This window comes from Thamnophis elegans, chromosome 7, assembly GCF_009769535.1.
Source record: "Thamnophis elegans isolate rThaEle1 chromosome 7, rThaEle1.pri, whole genome shotgun sequence".
Lineage (NCBI taxonomy): Eukaryota > Metazoa > Chordata > Lepidosauria > Squamata > Colubridae > Thamnophis > Thamnophis elegans.
This window is the reverse complement of record NC_045547.1, coordinates 85,243,349-85,262,887: the sequence shown is the minus strand read 5'-3', so window position 1 is coordinate 85,262,887 and position 19,539 is coordinate 85,243,349. Positions and strand designations below refer to the sequence as shown.

The following is a 19,539-nucleotide window of genomic DNA, read 5'->3' as shown; positions in this document are numbered from 1 at the left end:
AATGTCCAGCTCACCAAAGGGTTTACTAAGAGTTCAGCTCACCAAAGGGTTTACTAAACCCTTTCAGTAAAATTGCTAGCTATTCAGATTCCTCCTGAATCTTCATAAGAGGTTTTCACGGCTCATGGACAATTCCAATGGAAAATGTGGCACTGAATATTTCTATTTATTTATTTTTTAGGTTTATATGGCCACCCATATTTCAAAAGTGACTCTGGGTAGCGTACAACAATTGAGTAAAAGAAATATATAAAAGCATTCACTATAAAAATATCAAGGATCATTATTGACATTGAAATGGGCAAATCACAAACAGCAGAGAGTGAATAGCAATAACAATAGCACTCAGACTTATATCCCACTTCCCAGTGCTTTTACAACTCTCTCTAAGCCATTTGCAGAGTCAGCCTCTTGCCCCCAACAATCTGGGTCCTCATTTTACCCACCTCATAAGGACAGAAGGCTGAGTCAACTTTGAGCCGGTCAGGATCGAACTGCGGGCAGTGGACAGAATTTGCCTGAAATACTGCACTTTAACCACTGTGCCACCAGGGCTCCGAATTGTCCATTGAGCCATGGAGCTGTTTTAGGTTGCCACCAGAGCCCTGGAGCCCCAGGCCCGGATGACAAAGCCCGCTCTTGAGTGGCTTCCTGGATGTTGAAAAGGATGGAGCTAACCTCACTTCAGGTCCTCACTTAAGGCAGAGGAAGAAGTCCAATGCCTTGAATCTGTCAAGCAAAGGTGGCATCCACAGCCTTTAGCCTTCTCCAAGCCAGCTGGCTCAAAATAAGAGAGCTCCATCTATTTATCTCTTTGCCCAGATGTACGTCAACTACATCTGGCCTTCACAGGCCTTTCATGTTGGCAGCTCGTCAACATTTTGTTGTTCTTCGATAGCAACACATCGTAGCAAAACCAGGGTGAATGTCCATGTCAGCTCCGCTGTGTCTGGAGTGCTGAATCCCTATTTACATTCCCAAGTAACAAAACATCTTAAAAAACATGCAACAAACACGTCAAGATAAATAAATATTTTAAATGAGTCTTCCACGCTGTATTTAGGGAGGACTTTTACCGAATTATCCTCTGTCATTGTGGTGAAATCCCTGAGTTGGAGAGTCATATTATGGGAAAAGTGGAAACTGAGAAGAATCTATCGGGGGCACATGGTTGTAACCAGATATCTGTCCTGATGCTCAGAAGAGGCAATTAAAGCTCCAAGTCTCGGCATTGCGTCATGTAGCTGGGCTTCTCCAGGGAATCCCTCAGGCTGACTGGTTCCTTTCGGAGAGCATCCATTTTCTGGAGATTTATAAGGTACAACAGCATTTATTTATGGGGGAATGTATGCAGACGCTTTCCTAACTAATAAAAAAAAATGACCGTATTTATTCCACGGTCCCAAATCTCCCCCTAGAGCACTCCATTTCCTCGTGTTATGTTAAAGGCCAGGATTTTTCTCTTTTCTTCCTTTGCACTCGTTCGCTGCAGGAAAAGCACTTTGTACAGCCTTTTAATTCATGATGTTTCCCTCTGGGGTTTACCCCTACGGAGGGGATTTTGTCCGATGACGCAATTTCAAGGCACGCGAAGGGCCGGATTCTCCCAAAGGATGCAGTTTCCTCACCTACAGGAAGCTCTCAAGTGACTACGTGGCCTCTAGCCAACACAAACCTGGCTGGACGAACACAGCACAACACAAACATTGCATTCCGACACTCATCTGCTACCAGGAAGCATCTTTCGAGCCTGTCGCCTTTCACGTGGTTTTGACGGACAAAATAGAAAAGAGATATTGATGGGAGGGGAGGGGGAGTGTCTCGTCCTAGAAGCATAAATCCATATAGAGATATTTTAAGAGGCAGGCTGGATGCCAAAAGACCGCAGCATCTCCCTGAGACCACAATTTAGGGAGAATAATTCAGAACAGGAGCTCACCTTTAAGATATGCTGCTGTGTGCTAGTGGCTCCCGATGAAGGTCAGGGAGAAACGTATCAGAAACAGGCCGGCTGTAAACAGAGGCCCATGGGGCAGCCTGACTAACCACATCCAAGGAAAAGCAGGGCCTACAGAAGAGGAGGCCGCAAACCTTTTGGCAGTCTGAAAATCCCCAGGAAGAACGATGGTGCGTGCTGCTCAACTTGCGTTAGCAATAGCAATAGCAGTTTGACTTATATACCGCTTCATAGGGCTTTCAGCCCTCTCTAAGCGGTTTACAGAGTCAGCATATTCCCCCCACAGTCTGGGTCCTCATTTCACCCACCTCGGAAGGATGGAAGGCTGAGTCAACCTTGAGCCGGTGAGATTTGAACCGCCGAACTGCAGATAGCAGTCAGCTGAAGTGGCCTTCAGTACTGCATTTAACCACTCAGCCACCTCGGCTCTTGGCGTTGGTAACAAGGGTTGAACGGTGAAGCAGATAATAGCTAGGTTTAACCTTTCAACTGGAGTAGAGAGTCTCCATAGGATAAACCAAGCTTCTCTAACCAGGCGTTCTTCAGATGGATTGGGAACTACAATTCTTGAGAGATGCATTTCCATCACATCTTGAGGTCCAGCCTGGAAGTTCTAGGAGAAGAAGGCTGGCATGTATCTCGCAGCATCTGCCTGAGGCGGTTCCAGTCCACCCAGACTGAATTGCTGAGGTGGAACACCCCGGCTTCTTGGCTACAGAAAGGAGCCATGTTATCTTCATGTTGAAGTGGACCTACTTCACTTCATTACAGTCTAATGCCTTGTTTCCCAACCTTGTCAACTTTAAGCTAAGTGGATTTCTCAACTCCCAGAATTCCTCAGCCAGCAGGGCCGGGTCTAATGTCTGAAGAGAAGAGTCACTGATGATGTTACCTACTTGGGTAATGGAATGTCTGCAAGCATAGAACCAGGCGCATGGGACAGCAAGGACTCCATAGTCCAAATGCCTCTATGGTTTTGCCTTGTAGGACCATTTTTGAGAGATTGCTGCCTCTGCTACAGTACAACAGGGAAAGGGTGAGCTGCCATCTAACAGAACTGTTGCAAAAGACGGCAAGGAACATGTTTCCTGAGAACTGCACCCTCATAAATCATCAGAACCCATCAGAAGCAGAACAAGGAAGAAACGATTGTGCTCCAAAATGGGTAACTGCATCTTAAATGAGGTTTTTTTCTTTTGAAAGTCTAATCCGAGGGTGATTTGAGCGCACACATTTTCCCTCTTTGAAGTACCCAATTTGGAACAGCCAGGGAAAATATAAAAAAAGTCCTCGTGTTTTTCTTCTTAAATGTATCAACACCTCTTCTTCCATGAAATCTCAAACAGGTATTTGATTATAGTCAAACCACTTTGGATTACGCCAAATGCCTATTAAGATTTTATAGGATTATCATCGCTCAGCCCCTCTGCTTCCCATCTAACATCCTTGGAACTCCTGGCAGCAAAGCCAAAGGCATTTCGCCCCCCGGACAAATAAAGACGGTAGCAATAAACACTCAGTTGGGCCTTCAGCATCTCTGCACATATGCGCTTCACTGCTGTTCTTTAAAAGAACATCCGAGCAAAGAGCCAATTCTGGAAAGGAACTAGAATCAGTCCAGGAAGAAAAGAAGAAGCTAAATCAAACGTGATGCCTTCCTCCCCCGTTAACTCCAAGGGCCCCAGGTGTTTTCGATGACTTCTAACCATAAGAACCGTCCTTTCTCTTGAAGGGAAGGGAAATAGGAGTCTTTCTGCCTGAAGACTGACCCTGTTTGCATGGAGCTGTCATAATACCCGGGGAAAGACAGAGAAAGATGTTACAACTGTTTACATTCTAGCTCCATCGAGGGCAAACGTCCAGGTGATATTTATGCTATTATATTGCTCTCCTACTCCACGGGGTCTGCAGGATGACAAACTCAGTTCATTAAAAGCAAGCTACGTAACCCTGGGGGGTTAGATGATTAAACCCACAGGGCGGCGCAGGACAGATGATCCCATATTTCCACAAAACCAGGGGGTGGAAGCAGATCGATTAAGAGGCAGACCTGTTGATTCTGTAAATACGGATGCACAATGATCGACTGACCTTCTTCCCATTTTTGTTTAAGTCGACCAAGCTGAGGAGGAATATGTGGTCCTTGGCGCCAAGCAGGAGATGACCCCTTTCTTCATCAAGGAGCAAAGTCCGAAAATCCAGCCCTTCCGCCGAGCCCAGGAACGGGATGCAGCTGTTCGAAAGCAGCAAGTCTGTGAGGGAAGGAAGAAAATCCTTGGAAGTGGGAATGTATAAACGTGGATCCCGAGTGTCGTCTATAAATATAGGCACCCAGCAGGATCTTGGTTAAGACAAGCCAGTTTAGTTAGCAAAGATCTCTTGCTGGAGGGCAGAGGAAGGCTAGCACAGCAGTTGCTGGTTTTTTTTCCCCTGCATAAGCTCCACATTTATCAAAACTGAGATTATGTCACCTCTATAAGCATTTGGAACTTTCAAGCTTGGGGAAAAAAATGTTCACAGATCTGGTACAAAATACGTAACTTTCCACCTTCAGGCTACTGAAGTCTTTGGCTAGATAGTCATTTTGGCTATCAAGGCAGAACTGCCTCCACTTTGAACCAAAAGAGTACCAAACTGTGGACTTGAGACTACAGGAAACATCTGGGCCAGGGGTGTCAAACTCACAGCCCGCAGTCCAGATGCGCCACGTGCTGCCCCCGCCCCCGCCCGGTCTAGCAAAGGGGGGGAAAGTCCCAATACATCACATGACGACACTGTGACACCATGAGTTTGACACCTCTGGGCCAATGTTCAGAACAATCTTCATTGAAAAAATGTTATTTCCCCCCCTTCTTTAATGGTGTGCACATGCCAGTCCCAGAGAGGTCCCAGAAATGGGCTGTTTTTTGCAAAAACGAAGGTGCTTTTGCCTTCCCCAGGCCCCAGAAGGACTCTGTGGGATTCCGCAGAGTTGGGGGAAGGCAAAAACGCCCATTTTCTGCCCATTTTTGCAAAAAGGGGGGCATTTTTGCCTTCCCCCAGCCCTGCTGAAGCCTGCAGAGTGTTCCTGGGGGGCCGCGGAAGACAAAAACTTTTTTTTCTTACTGAGCAGTTTGCAGGCGCTCCCTTAGCTCCGACGGCAGGAGAGCCCCCCCCCTTCCGATCAAAACTTTTTGCCGTTTCGGTGGGCATGGCTTGGTGAGGGAGTCATGTGACTGAGTGTGCGTGAGTGATGCCAAGTTGGCCACACCCACTCAGTCACATGGCCCCCCATCTAGCCACACCCACCGAACCGGTAGTAAGAAAGTTTGAAACCCACCCCTGATCTGAAGCCCTCTAACTCTGGGATTGGGCGGCCTATAAATCTAATAAATAAATAAATAAACTTAGAAGCCCCCTTGAGGCAGAGAGCAGCGGTTATGGCCCTATTGATTGGCCTCCCGGTTTTCGCTACAACTGCAATCATGAGCCCCTTTGACTGAAGCCAAACAGCATCGATGCGAAGGGCTTTAGACTTCTCCCAAAAGAGAAAATCATGCACTGTGTTGCCTGACATGTGGGGGAAGCCCTGCGCATTGGATAAATAAATACATTTCCTTGAAACGCCCCCCCTATTCTCTGTCCTAGGACTCGCTCAGCCATCAATGTAATCGCGAAAGGCACAAGGCAGCCCCGTTAGGGCTCGGAAGGCATAATTGCATGTAATATTTTCAAATAGAGTTTGACGGGAGGCACAGCTGCACAAACAGGCCTTTTGAAAATATTGTGGCTCTTATAATTATTATTACCCAGACGATGAAACGCTCTTTTGTGCCTTCAAATGGTTGGTGACAGAACAAGAAGCCCCCTTCCCAGAATGTAGCCAGTCCAAATAATGAGCTTATAAACATTGGGAATGAAAATGTGTCCGATCTGAAACAGTTGTCATTACAAGGCGACCTTGGCCTGGGAGTCTGCGCAGGTTCCCTTCTTATAAACTGGCTTATCTTACTTCTGCTACTGCCAAGCAAAGCACAGTCATCTTGTTACTCAAGCAGTTAAAAATGTACTTTTTAAAAAAGAGAGAGAGAGAGAGAAAAAAAGAACGTGGAAATTGTCTACATGCTTAGCTGTTGATCTGAGGCCTGGAAAAGACCTCCCTGTTTCCCCTAATCTTAAAATAAAAGTGAAGGACTGTTTCTACTTACAGCAGTTTATTAATCTCACAAACACCAAGCTTTGTGGGGAGAAAGACAGTTTAGATAAATTTATGTCCCTTAAAGTGGATTTCCAGAAAGTGTTAAGTGTTGAGCATGTGGCTGGGGAATTCTGGGAGATTAATTTTATTTATTCACTCATTTATGAAGGTATTTATTCGTTTATTGGATTTATTTGCATTCCATCTTGTAGCAAATGACTCAGTGGAAGCAGAGATGAAGCCCCAACTGCCTCAAAACGCCTGAGACCGAGAAAGCCTGATCTAGATACACAAAGGTGGGTCAACTGCTACAACTTTCTCTGTGATGGTGCGGCTGTGATATGTTTTGAGATGGAAGCTGCGTGTGGTCCAGATTGCCTAGTGAGAAAAGTATCTGATAAGGACCACGTTCAACTCTACTCTAAATCACAGGAGGCTCTTAAGCCAGTCCCAATTTCTCAGGCCAACCTACCTCTCAGAATAACTGAATAACAGTTGGAAGGGACCTTGGAGGTCTTCTAGTCCACCCCCCTGCTCAGACAGGAAACCCTCTACCGTTTCAGACAAGTGGATGTCCAATCTCTTTTTTAAAACCTCCATTGTTGGAGCAGCCACAACTTCTGGAGAAAAGTTTTTCCACTGGTTAATTCTCCTCAAATTTCTCCTTATTTCTAGGTTGCTTCACTCCTTGATTGGTTTCCACCCGTTGCTTCTTGTCCTCCCTCCACAGAGTTTGTGTTGGGATAAAATGAAGGGGGACTGCGTGTAATCTGTCTTGAGCTTCTGGAAGGCAGGCAGGAGAGAGAGAGAGACACAACAAATAAAAGGAAGAAAGACACACATTTAGAGGACTTACACTCTCATTCCATTCTTCTGCAAAGCTTCCACTGGTGACGGGATAGAGATCCACTCCAATCACGCAAGCAAAGTAGCTTTGTGGTATAAAGAAAAGCTCTTCCTTCCCAGATCAGAGCAACTGGGAGGTTTTGCTACCTAGAACTGCCTAGAACTACCTAGAACTAAGGAGAAATGTCCTGGCGGTGAGGACAATTAACCAGTGGAACAGAAGTTGCCTCCAGGACTTATAGCTACTCCAACACTGGAGGTTTTTAAGAAGAGAATGGACAACCATTTGTCTGAAATAATACAGGGTCTCCCACTTGAGGATGGGGTGGACTAGAAGATCTCCAAGGTCCCTTCCAGCTCTGTTATTCCTCTGCAATTGTTCCTCTGGTCCTTCGGAGGGGTTTTCTGCAGCACAGGCCAGAGAGCAGGTGCCTGTACAAACCCCAGCTTGACGCCTTGTGCAATAGAGCGCACCGCGTCTGACCCTGAGCGCATGGTGCCAAGGCTGACTGTGTGGCCATCGATGCTTGGAAGAAAGATGTGCTTTGTGTCCTTGTCTGCTGCATGGAGAGGACAGAGGAGCTGATTGAAAGATGAGTTCATTCCCAAAGACAGCAGCCGTCTTCAGAGGCGTGTGCCAAGAAACAGAGAAGCCACTGGGAGCCTCCCATTTGGGTCTCCTCATGCGCTCCGAGCGTCCCAAGGACAGGAGAGAATGGGCAGCCCGAGAGCCAAACGCCACCACTGGACCCACAACTGTGCAAAAGAACAAAGGAAGCAGGAAATGGCTAAATGCCGCCCCATTTGGTCAACGCTGGTCTTAAGCGGGCAGCCATTCAGGGATCCGATTCCCTCTTTGTGACAGGCATGAAATCCTCCCGGTTCGGCTCAGTTCGGACAGTAGGGACGATTGTTGTTGCTTCTGTGAACCGGTAGTCAAAAAAAAAAAGCTTCCAAGGATTGTGGGGCTCAGCTGGGAGCCAGGCGTTCATCGGAAGCTTTCCCCCTATCTTTTAAAGCATTTTTTTTCCATCAGTTTGGGCGGATAGGTAGGAGAAAATGCTTTAAAAAGTCGGGGAGGAAACTTCCGATGATCTCGCAGCTCACAGCTGATCCACGCACTCCTCGGAAGCTTTTTTCCTCACTTTTAAAGCACTTTTTCCTGCCTATTCAGCTGAACCAGCAGGGAAATAAAATACTTTAAAAAGTGAAAAAAAAGTTGGCCACACCCACCCAGTCACATGACCCTCCAAGCCACGCCCACAGAAGCAGTGGCAAAAAAGTTAGATTTCACCACTGCTCTCTTATCTCTCTTAACTGGAAATGAGGCAAACGGGTTTTAATTCGTAACAGTCACTTCAATCTCTGCTCCCCATCTTTTGCAAGTCTGTTAGATTTCTAGCTTCATCGCTAAAGCAATCAGCACGTAGATCCCTTGGGGAAAATACGCAAAAGTTAATTTGAATGGGGGCTCTGGGGCTGCGCTTCAAAAGAAGAAATGAAACTTTTTATGCCCCTGGCAAATTCCACTGAATGCTGCCTGTTGGGCAGAGCGCTGGCATTCCTCACAGGGCAATCTTAGAAATTACAGTACCCCTATGCCTGCATAATTCATAATCTCTTTCTCTTTCACTTATACGTTTTTTTTAAAAGGATAAGCCTGGATTTTCAGGTTTATCTGAAAACTGATGACCTTACAATTCATCAGCTGCCAGAAAAGAACGGCAGAGATGCTTAAAAGATACTGTGAGTCGGGATAATTAAATTCGAAGCTGGGCTCTTAACTAATTTTATGAATCAATCCAGAAAGGAAGGAGACTTCATCATGTTAAGGAGAAGCTAATCTGGAGAGAAATAGTAGAAAGAGACCATGACGGAGTTAAGCCAACATCTGAATGTGACTGCACATTTCTCTCCCCGTCTGAATGGTGCGCTTGAGTCTTGATGGCATCCAAGAGCCGCATTCCACAAATTGAGCTTGATTTAATGTCATCTTGAACTAAACACACTCAAAACTGTGATAGAAATGATAGTAGATTTTAGGAGAAACCCTCCCATACTACCAACTTTCACAATACTAGACAACACAGGATCAGCAGTAGAAACCTTCGGATTCTAGGTTCTACCATATCTCAAGACTTAAAATGGACATTTAATATCAGAAACGTCATCAAAGAAGCACAACAAAGAATGTTCTTTCTGAGCCAACTCAGGAAGCTCAAACTGCCCCAAAAGCTGCTGATTCAGTTCCAGAGAGGAAGGATTGAGTCTTGTCATCTGCACCTCCATCACTGTCTGGTTTGGCTCTGCAACCCAACAGGACAGACACGGACTTCAGAGGAGAATCAGAACTGCAGAAGAAACAATGGCTACCAACCTGCCTTCCATTGAGGACCTGTAACACTGCAGGAGTCAAAAAGAGGGCTGGGAAAATATTTACAGACCCTTCACATCCTGGACACAAATTGTTTCAACTCCTTTCAAACGATGCTATTGGGCATTGCACTCCGGAACAACTAGACCAGTGTTTCTCAACCTTGGTGACTTTAAGTCCTGTGGACTTCAACTCCCAGAATCCCCCAGCCAGCATAGACACAAGGACAAGTTTTTTTCCTCCTACGCCATCACTCTGCTTAGCAACGAATTCCCTAAAATCATCCTGGGCTTTGAGGCATCACTTTCGCCCTCCTGGCTGAATTCAACCTGTGCCTCCCATGGGTCTCCAAGGTGGCGCTTAGAAAGAGCCATTCCTCCTCAGGGAAACAGAGCAAGTGCATAGCTCTGAGGTGCAGCCAGCTAGTAGCCCAGGCCAGGTTCGATTTCTTTCTGTGATTGGACTTTTGACTAATCAGCTGGTTTGAAAGTCACCACTGCCATCTTGTTACAGCATCCAACTTTCCACCTCACCCTTCTCTTTGCTACTTCCCGGCTCTCCCTTTCAGTCGGAGGGGAAATTCTATGCATATCGTATCATATGATACAAGTTGCTTCCTGGCCATCCTTGCCAAGTTGTGAAGGAAAGCAGTGGGTCACCTGGAGCCAGATATTCCCGTTGAAAGGAAATCCAGCCGTGGGGAGAAGGAGGAGAGAAGCCACCCTTCTAGCCAGCTTTTGGCACTGTCTCCACCGCCTCCCCACCTCCCTCCTATCTCATCTCCTGGGCCTCCGCCACGTCCCCTGGGGAATTACGGTGCTGTATCTTTTGGAGAAACATTGGCTTCCCCGTCCCTCCCTCCTGCTTCCAACGGAGACCCTCTTGTGGTTCCCCAAAACAAAAAAACTGGGCAAGTTCATAATTGTTTACACTGTCACGAAACTGAGAGGGGTCAGTTCTGAAAGGTTATTCTTAGTTCAGCCGCTGCATAAGCCACCCCTGATGTCACCGAGGGGAGGCTGGGCTGCAGGACGGCGGAAGGGATAATTAACAGGGAGGAAATGCAGAAGACAGTTAGAAAGGCGGCCATCCATATTTAGCATCGAAAACCGGGAGAAAAAGCATCACAAAATGTACTTATTATCCACTTAGGCTGAGTCCCTCTGGCATCTCTTCTCCAAGATTATAACTGGGACTTTTTTCCAGCCTCTGGAAGTTGTGTTGGTGGAGACATGTTTCATCAAAACATTTGACTTTCTTCAGGACAATTCAGATCTCTCAACTGAGTGGGGGGGAAATGCTTCTTTGACTAGGAAGACTGCAGATTCACCACCACCACCACATAAAGACCAGCAACGGGTAATCATGTTGGCTGAAAACTGGAAAATGCTTTATTTAATTCAGCCACGGACCTCACTGGAGAACTTAAGGGCTGCATCCCCTTCTCCAAAGAAAGGCCCTATCTTAAGGTCTCCTTATTCAGTGCCAAAAGCATAAAGAGACTTCAAGAATTTGAGATCCTTTCATGCCACCCACAAGGAAGGATCTCGTATCGTTTCCTATGTTTGTGGCTTTTATATTAAACCACTTTTATGCAACATCCTAAGTTATTTTCTTAGCAGTGTTGATTTTTAATGGCGTTTTATTGTGACATTATCAGCGAAGGACTCCTAAAACCAGTTTCACAAATCTTCAATTCTATTGCCAGATATTTCTACCCAACCTAAACAAAACCAAATAAAGATTTATCTTGAAAAGTTTTGTTTGGCCAAGTAAATTCCATTTTCAGAAAGTCTGGTGACACTTGTGTTGCGTGCTTTTATTTAATAAGATAAATTATCTCGTACATATCCTGAAAAATACCATAGGAAAGTGGCTGCCAGAACAAACACCACAAATCCCAACCATATTGGATCTAACGGCACTTGTTCTATGCCATATTTTACTCAATAAAACTTTGGTTGTTGACCAGCACAAAGTATAAAAATAGCATTTATACAGCTACAAATAAATCCGCTAGAAGATGTGAAGAGGATGGCTCTAGAATTGCCCAAGAGCTGGACACAACTGAATGGATAACATCATCATCAAATAAATCTGTAAAATGTGTAAATTAATACAAATTGATTGAACTAACCTAATTTAAAATTACCAGCCTTACCCAGATTCAAGACAAAAAGCAACAGATGGAAAATAACCAAGGAGAGAAGCAACCGAGAACGAAGGAGAAACTTCCTAACAGTGAGGAGAATTCACCAGTGGAACAACTTGCCACCAGAGGTTGTGGGTGCTCCGTCACTGGAGGCTTTTAAGAAGAGACTGGACAGTCACTTGTCTCAAATTGTATAGGGCCTCCTGCTCGTGCAGGCGGTTGGACTAGAAGACCTCTAAAGTCCCTTCCAACTCTTGTTATTCTGTTATGTTTGGTTAAATAAACATACATTGCATTGAAAAGCCTAGGAAGAGTCAATGGGGGCCATTAAAAAAAAACCTCTCTTACCTTTGTAAGACAGTTTCAGTCTTGGAACATGATGCTTTGACGTCCCCTCAGCCGAGAAGAGCAGAATCCCCCAAAATAGAAGGAGACACAGAACTTGTGGCTTGGAAATTCTCGCCCTCTTCATGCCTTCACAGTTGTGCTTTCTGTTCATATTGCAGAAAACTTGTCTTTCCTTAGTTGATCCAACAGAGGTCTGTAAAGAGAAATAAAAGATCATCTTTTTAGCAAACAGAGCTCGGAAAACACTTTGGCAGAAGGGTAAACAGTTCGACGGCTACGCATTAAATTTCACAAGCTCAAAATACTTATGACGGCCACAAATCAACGATACACCCGCCACTTCACCAAGGATAAATAAATAAAAACAGGGGCGTGAGATAAATTGATCATATTTGCACTAGTTATTGGCACATTTTCACAGACCCCGAAAAAAGAAAGTTGTAACCTGGTTCCAAAGTTCAGACGGCTGGAATATTCATTTTCTCGGGATGCACAAATTCCCAAAATGAAGTTCAGTTCCAAACTGGACAATTCATAAAATATATTATTAGTTTCCAATTGACTGATCTGGAACTGCCCAGTTCAACTATACTGAAGAAATTGGGCTCTTATGTTTTATGATTACAGTTCGTTGTTGCTGGTCAATGACAGAGGCTTTGTTTGCCAAAACCTAATGTACATTTGCAGATGCCACAAGTTCCTACGAAGTATAAAAGACGACCAATCACAAAGGAGGAGGCGTTGCAGATGTGTTAAATGCTTCTGTGTGTGTGTGTGTGTGTGTGCAGAAGCTTTGAAGAAATAGATCTTCACCTTCAGAGGATATAAAATTTGGCAAAGATTAAATTAGGAATCAAATCTTTGAATTTTGGAAAAACGTGTTTGCCTCCTTGCAGTTATTTCTGGGGTAATTTCTCTGGAAAAGCCGTCATGGCTTTTCCAGAGAAATTGGGGTGCGTCTGAGGAAGAAACGTGTCCCATTTCAGAAGAACAGAGACCCAGGCCAGGGAATTGAGATAAATGGAAAAGAGCTTAAGGGGTTTTGATTATTTTTCTGCTCAATTAGCAGGGAAGACATAGAAAGTGAGATATGATAGGGAGTGGTGATGGAGATAAAGCACAGAGAGGTTGAAGGACCCCAAACATCTGGCATTTTCCAAGCAAGCTGACATCCTGCAGGCTTCGTCAGAAATTCTTTTTTCAGATTCAGGCTTCTTGGAAGGAGAAGTCATGAAGAGCTTTGAACCCTGGAACTGTCCTTCTCTCTAGATATTCTTTCACGATGAAGCCAAAAGGATTGGAGAGTTTATGGCCCCATAAACCACCCTATTCCCTCCCTCCCTCCCTCTCTCTCTGATTTCCATAAGTTGGCACCTATACTTCCTGGGAGGACAATTTTACATACAATCTGGGATTCTCATAAAATAAAATCTCAGCTCTTCAGAAGCGCAATCTCTGTCAGATCCATTTAAGTACCATTTCAGATCTCCTTGAAGAAGTCCATGGAGGTTAGAGACAGCAGGCCAGGATTAGCATCCTGTTCTGACCCCCCCCCCTCGTTCCACACCAAAGCACTCCGAGCCAAAGTTACTTTACAGAATTTATTAATAGACAGACAGGTCCTTGGCAGCAATCCAGCACAGATAAGCCTTGGCAGCAATCCAGCCTGCCAAGCTCACAATACTGTTCTCCAACATTAGTTAATGTGTTGACTTCTGCAAAAGGGGTATGTGCACAAGCAGTCCTTTTATAGTCTGGAGAGGAGCCTAATGACCACCAGCTGAGTGCAATTACCTCCTGTAATTGCGTAATTGTTCCTTACGCCTATTAGCTCTCCGGTGCCAAGCATCCAGGAACAACTCCCTTGTCTCCTCCCCACTGCTGACATCCGGATCACACTCCCTTGTCTCCTCCCCACTGGTCCAAGGCTCAGGCGCCTCCTGGTGGCCAACTAGCCTCTCTGTGCCCTGCTCAGAGTCGGAACCCTGTCCAGGGTCCTCCACATCCTCCAGAGCCGACTCACAGGGCCCCTCACTGATGGAGTCTGGTGGCAGCTCCAACGGCTCCTGCTGGCCCTCAACAGCATCCTACCTCATCTTCAACCCACTGTCAGTTACTCACATACTCACAGGACACACACTCAAAGAGGGGTTTTCTTTTGGGGGGGGGTAATGAGTGCTTCAGGTCAGACTTGATTCCTAGTGACATACCACCCGGCGTGAGATTTCAGCCTTCTCCTCTGAGACCTTGTGAGAATCTAGGGGCCCAGACTCAAGTCTCCAAAGATTTCAGTCCTCTCACACGACAGTTTCTGACTCCTCATCCATGACAAAACCTGAAGTGACACTGATTGGCACACAGAGAGGAAAAACTGAACCCCTAAGAGCCCACAAAGCGCACGCTGAACCTGGCTACAAAACCGTTTCCTCTCCCAGCCAGTGACTTGGGGTTCCTGGGGAGATGTGTGTTTGCTCTGTGTCTCCTTCAGTCTATTTATCCCAAAATATCGTTCGGATGGAAGGCAACCACAAAGGGCCTCTTTCTACCTGTGGCAGCTGGACAGCCAGCCAAGGCCGGCCGGTTCCTTCGCTTCCTTCGTTCAGGCCGCTCTCAGGAGAGGAGAAGACCTTCCTCCAAAAGCAGAAGCTCTTGAGCATTAGCCAAGGCCTCGTTTTCTTCTTAATGGCAGGGATTATAAGTGTTATTCATGTTCTTTGGTAGGAACAGCCTGTCTCCTCTCCAATCCAACTTTAAAAAGAGTGTGCGCAGGTGTACCACAAGGTGATACCTTGTGGGTCCAGTCATACTTGGCCTCTTCTCTTCTTCTCCATTCCATATTTTCCATTCCACTCACACAGCCATGGGAATAGTTGTGGCGACATTTTTGTAACAGCATCGCATTTCATGAGATTTCAGTCTTCTCCCCCAAGACCTCGCCAGACTTCAGGTGCCCGTCTCCAAATTTCATCAGAGTCCCAGAAAACTCAAAAGAATCGTTTTCACCCACGCTTACTGAGATTTGACAATATTCAGGGTTTTCATGTATTTTCTTTAATGGGTTATTGGCATTTTTCTACCATGTTGCGTAAGAGCTTGCTATTTTTTTTCAAAGGGTCTGCCTTATAAAATGCCCCTTCCCTCCAGAGCCATGGCTGCAATCAACCGTGGTTACATTGAACAAAATTCAACACTATCTAGGAACAGTGGAAATTGGTAGCCCAACACATCTGGACGGTACTTAGTGGAGGGGAAAAAATGGCACATTCTCTCACAGGCCAGCTCACTTTGAAAAGCTTTAAGGCAGGGGGGAAACACTACCAGTTCAGTAGCTTCCCTGGGTGTGTGGGGTGCTGAGAAAGAAAGGAAGGAGGGAAGGAGGAGGAAAGGAAGGAAGGGAGAGAGAGAGAGAAAAAGAGAAACGAAGGAAGGAAGGAAGGAAGGAAGGGAAAGAAAGAAGGGAGAAAGAAAGAGAAAGAAATAGAAAGAAAGAAAAAGAAAGGGAGGGAGGCAGGAAGGGAAAAAAGGAGAGGAAGGACGGACTACAAACCTGGCACTAGAAACAGGTTCAGAGGAGAATCCAGGGCTGGAAGGGACCTGGAGGTCATCTAGTCCAACCCTGCTCCAGCAGGACATTGTTAAAGGGAGTTTCTGTCCTTTGACCCCCCCCCCAGTTACATGACGACCTAGCCACGCCCAGCCAGTCACATGACCCACCACCACCAAGCGACGCCCACAGCCACACCCACAGAACCGGTAGTATATATTTTTTTTAGATTTCACCACTGCTCTAAGGCATGTGGACTTCATCTCCCAGAATTCCCCAGCCACATGCTTAACACTAAACACCCTTTTTCATAATCTCTCTCTCTCTCTCTCCTTTCGATACCCGTTTTTCTCAAGGATTGGTAGAGATGAGCTGCTATTAAAGCCTGCAGGGATACATTTCCCTCCAAGAAGTCATTTCTTTGCTACTGGCCTTCAACCATGTTGCGAGGAGCCTGGCAGAAGAACCGGGATTGCACAACCATCTCTCTGAAGTGCTGTAGGCGGTTGGACTAGAAGACCTCCAAGGTTCCTTCCAGCTCTGTCATTCTGCTATTACTTTTTGCAAGTCCACTTTAAGAGATTTGGTGACTGCATAGATTGTACAATGGGAAGAAGGCGGGATAAAAGAAATAAACACATAAAATAAAGGTTGTTTAGATGTTCTTCTGACAACTGCATCAACTGATTAAATCAAGGGACCTGATTTCCCCCATAGAAAAGCCCCATGAGCAAAATGTCCCCCTCTTACTCTCTCCTTACCAAGTCAGGGAATTTACCTACAGGTGAACTCGAAAAATTAGGATATCGTGCAAAAGTTCATTTATTTCAGTAATGCAACTTAAAAGGTGAAACTAATATATGAGATAGACTCATTACACGCAAAGCAAGATAGTCCAAGCCGGGATGTGTCATCATTGTGATGATTATGGCTTGCAGCTCATGAAAACCCCAAATCCACCATCTCAGAAAATTAGAATATTACATGCAATCAATAAAACAAGGATTGTACATAGAACAATAGGAAAAGTATAAGCATGCATATGCACCTTTTAAGTTGCATTACTGAAATAAATGAACTTTTGCACGATATTCCAATTTTTCGAGTCCCACCTGTACAAAAGCCAAAAGCCCTTTCTAGTTTTCCCTGCAAGGCATCACCCGGACAGCCTGTGTGCAGCCAGGCTTCCTCCAGAGGGTTCGGCCAGGACTCTGACTCCACCAGGGCCCCCGCTGAGCCCTTCCCCTCGGGGCCTGCTCCCTCATTCGGATGGAATGTATGGTTTCCCGGGCGTGGCTCTTGAGCCTCTTTTAACCTGAGACCTCAACTCCAAATATTTGAAGTAGCCCTGGAACTTGCAGGAAGGTAAACTTCTTGCAATCCAAATTCTCAGAGTTTGGGATGGCTGCCCTTCTCCTCCCCTCTTCAATTCGCAAATATCTGGAATTTGAGCATTTGTCTTGACAACTTTCTGAAAAGGAAGCCCTGCGCTTATTTAACAGTAGCCAGATGTCTCTGCATTACTCAGCCCTAAGGCCTCCGCCCTGATACGTCTGTTTCCGATCGCAGATTTACAGTAAACTGGCCCTCCACATTTCCTGGGTCCTACGTTTACCTGAATCGAATAGATCTTTCTTTCTATTACAATTTACAGCCTGCTACAATAGCTTCATTAAACTCCTAAATCCAGATCTGGACAAAGGGTGCTTGAGAGGAATCATGTCGAAATAGCACCCAAAATTCAAAGAATGCCATTTTCAAAAGGCAGCTAGCTTCCAAGCAAATGAACCGAATGCTTTGTTAGTGTAAATAATGTACAACTAAACCACCATAAAATATCACCGCAGAACTTCTATCCAAGCAAAACTTTTGAATAATGTTGACAGAAAATTAAATACTTCGAAAACTTCAAAGTAACCAAGCCAAACAATGTGTAGAAGGGAGTAAATCTACAGGGTGCGTTTCATTCATAGGTTAGTGCCTTCTACGTCAGTCAGTTTTAATGCGCTTTGATTTCCAAATGTTCATGTAAAATGGTGGAAAGGAACCAATATTGGAAGTTGGTATAGTTTATTCACGAATAAGTTATATTATGTCAAATGGAAAATTGTTTATTTCAATGTTTGCAAACTGTGACATGTTATATAAATTAACATTCACCGCAGTTGCAAATCCAAATATGACAAGTTTGGAAAACAGAGGAGCTACCCAAAATGTTCGAACTTTCCCCCTTCAAGAAACTCCTTCGAGTAACTACACAATGTTGATGAGAAAATGTATAAAAAGTTCTGTACGGTTCCCTAACCCAGTAGATTGTAGTCGCTGATAAGCAAATAATGAACCATTCCATTTTATCAGGGACTGCATGGAAATTATTCTGTTATCTTACGTGTTGAGGCCAACTAAACTTCAACATTGCTCACAACACAAAACAGGCCATTTTTCAGTGTTGAGATCCTGTATTTTCTCAAAATCACTTAGATTGGAAGCTACAAGAAGCGAGACTATGGAAAAGTGACAACCCCAGAAGTTGACTTTCTTCCATGGTGTCTTGAAATACAACACACTTACAAAAACTGATTGATTACAAAAGCTAATACTGTTTTCTTCTTCTTCTTGGCAGGCTGGCCCCAAAATTCAGGAGTTGGGGGACGTTCTCCAATCTTCTATCATTGGTTTGTTCAGCCGGGTTTTACATGAATTGAGACCAATGTGGAATCCATCTGTGCTCATGGGGAATATTTCCCAACTTAATTGGGAGAATTATCATTGGAATGGGAAAGATTTTCTTGGGTTTTGTTAGGGATGATACTGAAATTCCATTAGATTTGGACCTTCTTTAAAGCTCCATTTTGAAGGAACCAGCTCCTACTCTAAGCCTAAACTGGTATTAAGAGATCTAGATGTAAAATGACATCTTATTTCCATGTTAGACTTGCCCTTTCCACAATCAAAATTATCTTCAAAGATGCTCTATTTATTTTTCTGCAGGATTCTCATGTTCCATTTATGATGTTCTGTGGTGAGCACTGATGGTCACATTCAGCTCCCTTGTGGCTGTTATTATTTGTGGTGATTGATTCAATAGCAGTGCAACATAATCATTTCACAAAGTGGATAGAAAGTTCAGGTCTGATTTGGCAATTTTTCCTTATTAATTTTGGCTTGGCTACCATCTTCCAAACAGAAGACCGCAATTCTGGAAATGAGACAGCAAAGCAATTAGAACGGTTGGGGAAAGTTTCTGATTATAGTTTAAATAATCTGGTTAAAGATAAATGATCTTATTACGGAGGTAAATAGAGGCTTTTTAATTGATAGACTCCACTTCCTCTTGGCTTCTAGAACACTAGAATTAATGACATCTTCTTAAACTGGTGTCCTGCCAGTTTGGATTCCATTTCCCAGCATTCCCAGTGAGCAATGCATCCATTCTGGTAGAGACTTAGAAAAGCTACTGTAATATAGTCAGCAGAAATGACACTTAAGGAGGGGTGATGAATAATTAACTTCTAATAATAATGGATCCGCATTTCTTTTGGCAAAATGGTCCAATAGAAGAGAATATTTGTAGCTCTGGGTTGAAATGAGAGGTCCTTAGTGCTTTCTGAGCTTGGTGGTTTCCTTGCAGGCATTTTATAACTCAACTAGGTATAACATCTTCAGTGATATAATGGAGTAGAGTTAAAAAGAGTGCCCATCCCACTTTTTGTAGCACTGATGGAGTTACCTAGTTGGGTAATGAAATGTTTGCAAAAAAAACCACCAAGAGAGCAGCAAGGACCAACCATTTTGTTTCTCATCATCCAAAGCACATTTCCTCCAGCAAAATCTCAAAAATAAATCGCCTATTCACAGCCACTTCGTAGCAAAGCTGATCGCTTCATTATCTGTAGATATGTGAATCTCCAGAGGCTGGAAATAAATGCTCTTACTTCAAGGCATGGGGAAATTACTCTCTGCCTTCGGAGGGTGGCATTCATACATTTGGCAAGAGTTTCATACTTCATGTTGCTGTGGACATTTTCCAAATCTGGAATGGAGAAGGACGCTTTGTTCCTTAGTATCGTGCACGGGACGCATTAACAAAGAATATGATTTTTCCTTGGAACAAACAGAAGTCAAACGGAGCCTCTCAGCC

The 19,539-nt window shown here is 44.6% G+C and overlaps 1 protein-coding gene across 3 annotated transcripts in view; it reads right to left on the bottom strand.

Moving 5' to 3' along the window:
- Positions 1-19,539, bottom strand: part of SEMA3D (semaphorin 3D) — a 118,824-nt gene that overhangs the window by 69,896 nt on the left and 29,389 nt on the right. For 2 of the 3 annotated variants that reach the window (XM_032221385.1, XM_032221386.1), the window contains exons 2-3: positions 11,855-12,047; positions 4,049-4,209 (exon numbers count right to left, since the gene is read on the bottom strand). In XM_032221385.1, coding sequence (XP_032077276.1) covers positions 4,049-4,209; positions 11,855-12,047 — 354 coding nt within the window. Of the gene's footprint in view, positions 1-4,048; positions 4,210-11,854; positions 12,048-12,299; positions 12,529-19,539 lie in introns of those variants that run through there. The other variant, XM_032221387.1, reaches the window with a different exon arrangement.